Source organism: Alligator sinensis, unplaced genomic scaffold, assembly GCF_000455745.1.
Source record: "Alligator sinensis unplaced genomic scaffold, ASM45574v1 scaffold1086_1, whole genome shotgun sequence".
Classification (NCBI taxonomy): domain Eukaryota; kingdom Metazoa; phylum Chordata; order Crocodylia; family Alligatoridae; genus Alligator; species Alligator sinensis.
The window spans coordinates 201,578-211,007 of record NW_005842600.1 but is presented as its reverse complement, the minus strand read 5'-3'; the positions used below and the strand labels follow the sequence as shown (position 1 = coordinate 211,007).

General features: G+C 36.8%; 1 protein-coding gene across 2 annotated transcripts in view; it reads left to right on the top strand.

Moving 5' to 3' along the window:
* The first annotated feature begins 3,189 nt into the window (after window positions 1-3,189).
* Window positions 3,190-9,430, top strand: part of TRA2B (transformer 2 beta homolog) — a 25,464-nt gene continuing 19,223 nt past the window's right edge. Inside the window, exons 1-2 of one of the 2 annotated variants that reach the window (XM_025214732.1) lie at window positions 3,190-3,468; window positions 3,667-3,855. In XM_025214732.1, the coding sequence (XP_025070517.1) occupies window positions 3,716-3,855 (140 nt within the window). In that variant the 5' untranslated portion in view covers window positions 3,190-3,468; window positions 3,667-3,715. Of the gene's footprint in view, window positions 3,856-9,430 lie in introns of both variants that reach the window. The other variant, XM_006032978.3, reaches the window with a different exon arrangement.

Genomic DNA, 9,430 nt, shown 5'->3' with positions numbered 1-9,430 from the left:
TTGGGTGACAACATCACTCACATATAACCTTTTTCTTCTGCTAATTGAGTTTTTGCTACCCCTGGCAACTTCTCTCAACTCCTCTTTACAGCTGCTGTGGTTGACTTGTTTTGGTCAGACATGAGGAAGAATGTGAAAGGCTGTATAACTCTGCACCAACTATATACAGTTGGTGCAATAAAAGATACCACCGTAAGAAATCCTTGCCTCACATTTCTGGACTGTCTTGGCTACAACATCACTCATACACATTGCAGGGGCTGCTCAAGGGACTCTATAGTCTAAATCCAGCATTGCATGATGGAAAGAAAAACAGCCAGTTCTGAAACTCTGATTTAGAAGATCTTGTTTAGATGTATACTCAGTAAAGTTGTCCAGATTTTACTGTTTCCACAAAAGCTGAGCTGTTTTATCAACCCAAGATGATGCTTGTTGGCTTTGTACCAGGATGGGGGCAGTGAGCAGAAAGTAGAAACAAGCTTCCTCTTCTGACCCCTTCTTGCTCATTGCTGCAGAAGCCTGGTCTTTTTCTGCTGCTTCTTGGGTTTCAAGCTATTAGTAGATGTTGCCACATGGGACATATAGCAGCAAAAAGAGCCATGCACATAGAAAGAGGAGAATTCAGGTTGGGAAGAGCAAACCCAGGCAGAATTGAAAGCCTTTCAACCTTTAGTGGCCTGTGGAAGACATGAGAAAGGTAATGTATAGAAATTTGTTAAGAGATTCCTTAGGGCAAAGCTCTTGCCTTAAACTGGGTGCTTTCTTTACGATTTTAACAAGTGATGGTGTAGTGTTGTCCAGATCAGTTGCAATCACTTCCTGCTTTCCTCAGTTTTTAGATTATTATTGTACTACATGTGCTTGAGAGTTGAATAAATTCTTCAAAGGCTCACAAAAGGGACTTTGGGAGAGATTTCTATAAAACTGCATTTGAAGTAGGTTTTGGGAGAAGGACATAGGGAAGGGAGCGCTGAGAGAAATGCAAAATCAGAAGGCAAGAGATGAAAGAGAAGCAGGCATTGGGAATGTAGATATTCAGCAGTTACCTGGTAGGGATTAGCTCTGCATTTATTTGAACCAGGGTTGCCAACATTTACAGTTGTTTGGCTCTTACCATAGTTTGCTATGTACAGCCACAAAATGGCTGCACTCTGGTTAATAGGTAAAGTGACCCCCAGCTTAAAACAAGAGATTTTTCTTGGTTAAAATGTAGTCTTTGAAATTGTGCAGTTAAGGAGATGTTGGAAGTTCACGTCACAATATTTGGGATTTTTGTCTGCAGTCTTGATGAGAGGCACGCCATGAGAGCAAAATAGCATTGTAATGTGAGATTTCCTCATTTCTGTGAACATGTAGGATTTTTGGCTGCCTCTGCGTAAAAACTGGATTACACCTTTAGGACAGAGATGTCACTAGACCATCAAGTTCTGCAGTCTGGTGATTTTTAAAATCAGGGTTTAGTGACTGTACCTTTTTGAATATTCACTATAATTCTGTTACTTGGATTGTATATTGGCATAACTTCATCAACATTTTTGACAGACAAGTTGGGAGCCAAGACTTTCTTATCTCTAAACTATCAACATAATGAATGTACTATTTTATACAAGGAAATAGTGTGCTCATAGGCAGGAAGTTGTTATTCCTAGTTTTATCCCTTTTCATGGTTACTGTATCAAAGTTTTTAGAGCATTAGAGCAAAGATTTTGACTGGCTGTATTAGTTCATAGAACTTTTAACCTGAGATGAGTTCTTGATGGGTTGAGCATTTTTCTTTGAATGTTGTCATTACTGAAGATTTAAATAACTAGGAAAAAATCCTGCTAGCCCTTCTTGAATGAATTTGTGGAAGAGTTCAGTGCAAAATTACTTGTAGAAAACTTAAGATCAGCTTTTTTTTATTCACTTGATAATACCATTGATTTAAGTGCTTGCATTTTACACTTCAGAGTACTGGGTTTAATACCTAATGACAGGCAACTAAATCACTAGCAAAACTTACAATAAGACTAAACATTTCTCTGGGCTGTGTGGAAACAGTTTAAACTAAAACTAAACCCTGATGTTTCATTTAATGACTGTTTGATGGTCTTAAACTCCCTTTTATGATGAATTTCCAAAATTCTGAGAATGTGAGGTTAAAAGGAAGGGGGAGCAACATCCTTTAGAAATGACAAAACAAGAGTGAATGAGAAGTTTTGGCCCCAAGATGTTGCATTTAATGCTGCAGTCTTGGGAGCAATCTTGGTTCAATATTTAGCTTTTATGTTTTGTATTTTTGTTGGTTTTTTTTTTTTTTTTTTTTTTACACTGACTGAAGAGCAGTTAGAGGAGTTTCTATTCAGAATTAAATTCCCTGCTGATATTTCAAAATAGTACCTTTCCAGTGTTTGCAATACAAATTGCAGACTTATGATCTTGTCTGAGAACATTTAACATTGTTACTGATTAGAAACTTAAATTACAGAATGTAACTAATTAGGATAGTTCTTTTCTTCAATAGAAGAAAAAATAGAAGTTTTAAAAACTGGTCTAAATAGAACAGCTAGATTTTTAAAGTGAGACTTTAAAATGTTGATGTACAGACTTGTGTCCTAAATTTGTGTTTAAAATCATTGTAACATGAAAGTACAAAGCTTGCATGTGTAATTATTTATGCAGGCAAGTGAAATGAATACAAGCCTAACTTTTTAAAACCAGGCTTCAAAATTCTTTTAATAATGCATAGTGACAATAGAAGCATAACAAAACTTTAAAAAAGAAGTATCGCATTAAATCATCTAATGTACAATTGAATTGTACCCTTGCATTAAAACATATTATCAGTTGATCAGTATTAAATATTTATGGTGACCTTTTGACACTTAAGCCTTTCTTGTTGATGTCTAAATATGACTAAAGATGTGTGAAATATAATAGGGCTTGAAATGTCAAAAATGACCAGTAAGTTTTCCATTCTTCATATTAAATTAGGCATAAATAGAAATTGCACAATTACCCAGTGCTAAGTTAGATTGAATGGACGTCTATGTAAAAAAAAGTAGTAAAAACTTAATAGTTTCAGTTCTTGAACTGCATATCTAGTAATAAAAAGTCCAAAAACAACATTTTTTTTCTAGTTTCAGTTTTGGCACTAGATTTTATCCTGGAGTTTTTAAATATTCTTCATCCTGTTCTTTTTCTATTAAGGTTAATGTTGAAGAAGGAAAATGCGGAAGTCGTCATTTGACAAGTTTTATAAATGAGAATTATTTGAAGCTCAGGAATAAGTGAAGCTGAAATTTGAAAAAAAAAGAATGTGAATGCATGCTAATTATCAGACCAGAAGTCCCACTTATAGAATATTGAGCAATTTGTGTGAAGTGGGGAAGATGAAAGAAGTCAGAATTTGAAACGGAAGAATGAAGAAAAGGAATAAAAATGAAGTTAAGATAAGAAGTAATCTGGAATCTGAAAGCACTACGCTAAGTAATTACTAGTCTGTTTATGTGTCCCTGTATATTTTGCTAAACATGCATGCATTATCTGTTTAACAGCAAAAGTATATGCAGGGTAAAGAAGTGCCTACCAGGAAAAAAACTTCTTAAAATCTAGGCAGTTCTAATTCCAACTGCCCGGACACATAATTGAGATTTTGCCATTTATTTCACTGGAGCTTGTTTACAGATTTCAGATCACCCAGAAATTGTGTACAAATTAGACTTTCAATATCTGCATGCAGGAATCCCGTTCTGCTTCCAGAAGCGGAAGTGCTCATGGGTCTGGCAAGTCTGGAAGGCATACTCCTGCAAGATCTCGATCCAAGGAGGACTCAAGGCGATCCAGGTCAAAATCTAGATCCAGATCTGAATCTAGGTGAGTTTACCCCCAAAGTCAGTTGGATTGTTTTGGCACTGTTGGGCTTAAGGGGTAAAGGTTACCTGTAGACATTTTGAATGGAAATGGTCTCGTACCATTTCTGTTGTGCTCTGATGTATACAAAGGGTCTGAAAGGTGTGAACTTCTTTTTTTTTTAATAAGGCAGCTAAAATACCAAGTTAGGGCTTGCTATTTCTTTTCCTGAGAGGGCTGCAGTCATTTGTATGGGTGGCCCTGCATCTTCATTCACATGTTGAAAGGGATTAAAAACCTAATAAAAATGATGCCGTTCTCCAGTTTAAACATTAACACAAGTAGTTCAAAATGCCCTAATTAAAAATCTTCCCCATGTCATCTTTCACTCTTGTGATGTCGTTACACTAATTTGTCAGTCACCATAAAAACTTCTAGGGCAGATGACTTGACATTTTAATTGTTTAATTTTAAAAACCAGAAACGAGCCTCATTGACAGGAAGGTGCTGGAAATCACACCTTTCAGGCTTTTTTTTTTTTTTTTTTTTAGACATTAAAAAATCCACAAGCCCAAGTTTTTCCTCTGCAGGTCATGGTTAACATACACTGGGATCACTTAAATGTGGCTTATGTGGGATACTGTTCTATGGAGCAGCATTTATACTTTAAATGTTTTAAGTAGTAATCTTTTTAGTTTGGCCACTGATGTATATTTTGCACCCCAAAACGAAGCTGGTATTTAAATATGAATTGCTGTAATGAATAACAAGTATTCTTTGTGCCCTCCAAATGCATAAATACCACCTGAATGCTTATACTTGGAAAAATGCTTTACTATTGTTTGCCATAATTAACTGTAAAGAGTTAGACTTCTGTGGAGCTTTTGAACACCTAGGGTGAAATAATGTTATAAAATAGTAACTGGAAAAAATGCTGAAGCATATTAAAATGCCAGTAGTGCCCTGTATATTGTTCTCACTAGAAATCTGCTTTTATTTCCCCCCCCTCCACTTGTGTGGGGTCAACCAATATTGTTCCCGGTACTGTCTTGCCTTTGCTACTTACCATATGTTTTTTTTTGCATGCAGTAAAAATACCAAATTAACTTTATCCATGCCATTATTATTGTAGTGTGTTTAGTGTATTTAACTCTGTCCCCTTTCCTTGCTGCTTCTGTGTGGTTTTGAAAGGGCAGTTGCAGCTAAAGGTCTTCACTTGTAGTTTTCATCTTGTATTCGGAAGAGAACTTTTTCTAAAATTGAACTTGAAAATATGGGATCAGTTTAATTCAAACAGTACTGTATATCCATCTGTTGAAAAATCTGAGCGGTTGGTGACAGTTTTGCACAGGGCTATTGAGAGAACTAGTTGTGGGATGAGAGGGTAAAATCTCATAATTTATACACACAGCCCACACCCTCTTAATTTTTGTGCCTTTTAAAATAAGTATTTGGGTAACCTGCAGGTCCAGCTAACGCACACCCCTTAAACATGCCAATTACTGTACATAAAAACAAGAAAATAAACTTCACTTCCTATTACATCTTTGAGTATAACCTGGCCTGCTTTTAAAGTCGGAGTTCCATAGGCTATGAAAGGTTGGTACTCTCCTGGGGTGAAATCAAGATACCGAACTATAGAAATTCCAGACTTTGAGTTCAATTGTTGTGCTCCAGTGTAGTCACCCAAAGTGCTGTCTGGGTCCTCGCTGGCAACATTTTATTTTTGTCTTTATGTAACACAGAGTCAGCACAAATGAATTAAGAATTAAATGAATTGTTAGTAACCTAGATAAATCAATGCTGACTAAAACAAGGAAACACATTGCTCAATACTTTCTAAATTTAATTGTATATGTTCAGATGTCACTGCACAGAGGTTTTCTTTGAGCTGTTCAGTGTAGCCTCTACTGCATAAAATGCAGTGATATGTTGTAAAATGAACCAATTAAAAAAAAAATGAAAACATGTCATTATATTTAGTTGGTGGTACACCTTTACCTAGCATGCTGTTGTGTTTTGCTGTGGTCACTAATACCTGAAAGCAGATCAGAGATGGATAATAAGGCATAGAAAGGTTTCTCCGATCATTGAAACTTTACACTTCTTCCTGAGAATGGAATGAGATGGGGATTGTAAAAAAAACAAAACAAAAAACTACAAAGTTAAGAATGGCATAGAATAGTAAATTATGCATTCATGTCTTTTCTATAACAAAAGAAATAGAAGAAGTTCAAGTAAAATTGAAAGCTAGTTACAAAATAACTACTTTGCACAGCATATAATTAACCTTTGGATCTCCTTGTCACGAGAGATCCAAGGATTGTAGTTTGAGGATCCAAAAAAGTTTAGCCATTTGTATGGATAAAGATGAAAGTTACATTTAAGCTAGATATAGATAGTAATAATTCTGTTTCAAAGCCTAACCTATTGCCTGGTGAGATGGGAAGAAATTCTCCTATTTATTCACACTAAGGTTTTATCAGTAGTTTTATTTCTGTTTATTTTTCTGAAGTATTAGTTGTCAGCATGAATTGGAAAACTGGACTAGCTAGATCATGTGTCCACTTTATTTAGCAAATCCTATGTTTTACACTATGTGTTCCTTTTGTTATACTTGTGAGAACTCTGGCACAGAAAAATAGTCACGAATTCAGATGTCAAGGTTTTGAGACAATTTATTGTGTCTTATACTAACTCGACTACAGTGGATTTGTCTCTCTGAAGCCTTCTGTATGCTCTTAAATTCCTGGTGCAGCCATTGCCATTCACTGCTGAAATTTCCTGGCTTGATATTCCACAGGTCACACTTTATCCCACGATATTGTGACTCGGTTGTTACATATGCTGCATATTTGTTGCGCATATTGTAACGTACCCAGAAGAATTTTGAAAGGAACTAGTACAGCTTTCAAACATCTAAAGTTTGGACATTTGATGTCACAATCTTAAAATGTTAGCCCTGGTTCTTGTGGAAGTCAGAGGCTTTGTAACAGAACTGTTCATACCCTGGGGACTACATGCTTTACCGTCTTGACTTTTGTTCACTAGGTGGTTTATGGCAGTCTGGTTTCACAAATATACAAAATAGTAAATGCTTTGAACTCAGAGTATCCTTTTTGCAGAACTTAAAACTCCACCGGTTTCACTGACTTGAATACTAGTATACCCGTGTGTTAATATAGATACCCAAGTTAATAACTTTGTGTCCAGTTCTCTTGCAGTACAAATGTGATCATGGGAAAATCGATTTGAAATTTGGTTTTTCCCATAAAAATACCAATCATGTTTTCATGCCTCAATTACTATAGCAAACATTTTGATAATCAATTCTGCTGACTTAGCTTTGGTTCTGAGAACAAAACTGGATTTTTGGTTTCAAGCATGATAGTCGCACAGAATTGCACACATTATTCCAACTGTACAACCTCACTTTAATGAAAAGCATTGTTTGTAGACCTGCAAATATATTGTCCATAGCTGTTTTTTAAAGGTTTGGAACTAGAACTTCATAGATTTCATAGACATTAGGGCTGGAAGGGACCTCAGACGATCATTGAGTCCAGCCCCTGCCCAAAGGGCAGGAAGTCAGCTGGGGTCATAGGATCCCAGCAAGATAAGCATCCAACTTAAACAGCTCTGACGAGAAGGAATAGAATTTAACTGTACAAGCCGAATAAAATTAGCAGTACTTGGAAGAAAGGAAGTCCTATCACGAGGCTTAGTCATGGCAGATGAATCACTGTTCTACTAGTCCAGAATTGTCCCAGCTTATTCTGTGAGGAGGACTAAATCTATAATCATCATTTGTGAGGTAGTGTACAGATTTGGAATTAAGTACTCCTGCTCTGCAGAGCTCTCTCTGAGGCTGAAATATGGCTTCATAATAACTATACATTTAACTTACTTATTACCTTACTGTTACATTCATTGGGAAAGTAAATGTTGGTTGCTGTTGTTTCTGTTTTTCTACCTTTTTTCTCCCTTTCTAGTTGATTTTTGTCATTTCCTTTTCCTGCAACAACTGCTTGTACACTTTTTATCTGCTTCCCTACTTCACCTCCTAATTTCATTAGATTTTTTGACATTAATGACATATAGTTAAGTTTTCATGCTAGTATTGCAATGACATTTAATTAGAGAAAGAAAACAGAAGGTTTTCTTTTATCCCAAATTCACTGTATATTGATGTGGTTGGTTTGTTGTTTTTTTTTTGTCCACTTTAAATTATTATAATTAGCATGTTAAAGATTTTCTTCTGGACTGTGAAGGCTGGAAACAAACTTTAAAAAAACCAAAGCCCATAATTTGTAAAATGAATGTTCTGTATAATGGAGGTTTGAAAACCTCTTATCTATTTATCCTCCCATATAGGTAGTGGGCATTACTAGATACTTTAGATGAAGGTGCAGAAATCATGTAAATATCCCACTCTTTTGTGATATCCTACTTTTAGAGGAGGTTTATGTCATAACTGTCAATTTAATGGTTGGAATATACTCTGAGCAAGGGGAAAATATGTTCCTACATGTGAGCATAGTTGATAACCCTTCCCTATTAGGCTGGACTATTTGCAGCCACTGTTACAGGAAGTTTTAAATGCCCTGAAACTTCTGGGTCTGGGGCTTTTTTCTTCTCCCAACAGGGCTTCTTTTTCTTCACTCCTCATCAAGGTTTTTTGTGGTTCAAAGGTAAACAACTTTGATCTTCAGATTCCATTTTGAATCGCAGAGTCTTGTGCTCATGGAAACAGGGAAGTGGCAGGTTAAATATCTTATCCTGATCTTGCATTAAGATGCACATGCCTGGCTGAGGTCTTGGGAGGCTAACATTAGACTGTTCAGGTTGCTAGTCTTTGGGCCAGTGTGAGTGGTTCCACACCGGGTCCATCATTTCTTGTAAGGCCCCCATCTCTCCTCAGGTCAGGTCATTAGTCTATTAAGAATGGAGTGAATTGCTTTCTTCTGAAGCCACGGGTATCAGAACGGGCAACACTATCCACTCCAAACCTGTTAAATATCCTCTGCATGAGTATGGAGCTCTGTCAGTAGTCTGAAAGGAGTCTCCACTTACATAAGAGCTGGATCCTTCTTGCCAGTCTACTTCAGTCTGTAAAATCTCTAGCTAGGTTAACTTCATTCAAGTACAGAAAAAGGAGCAGTGTTTCAGGGGGCAAAGCATCAGGGCATGCTGGCCAGAGAACCAAGAAGAAACTTTATCTCAGGACTAGGGGAGAGAGGAGCACAGAGGCAGACTAGAGGCCTCCATTGTAAAGGAATCCCTTGCTCTTTTTGTGATTGGAGGCATACATTACTTATTGCTTGCTAGGTTAACTTCATTCAAGTACAGAAAAAGGAGCAGTGTTTCAGGGGGCAAAGCATCAGGGCATGCTGGCCAGAGAACCAAGAAGAAACTTTATCTCAGGACTAGGGGAGAGAGGAGCACAGAGGCAGACTAGAGGCCTCCATTGTAAAGGAATCCCTTGCTCTTTTTGTGATTGGAGGCATACATTACTTATTGCTTTCCTTTCATAGATGTTAGGGTCGGAAGGGACCTCAATAGAGCATCGAGTCCAACTCCCTGCATGGCAGGAAAGAGT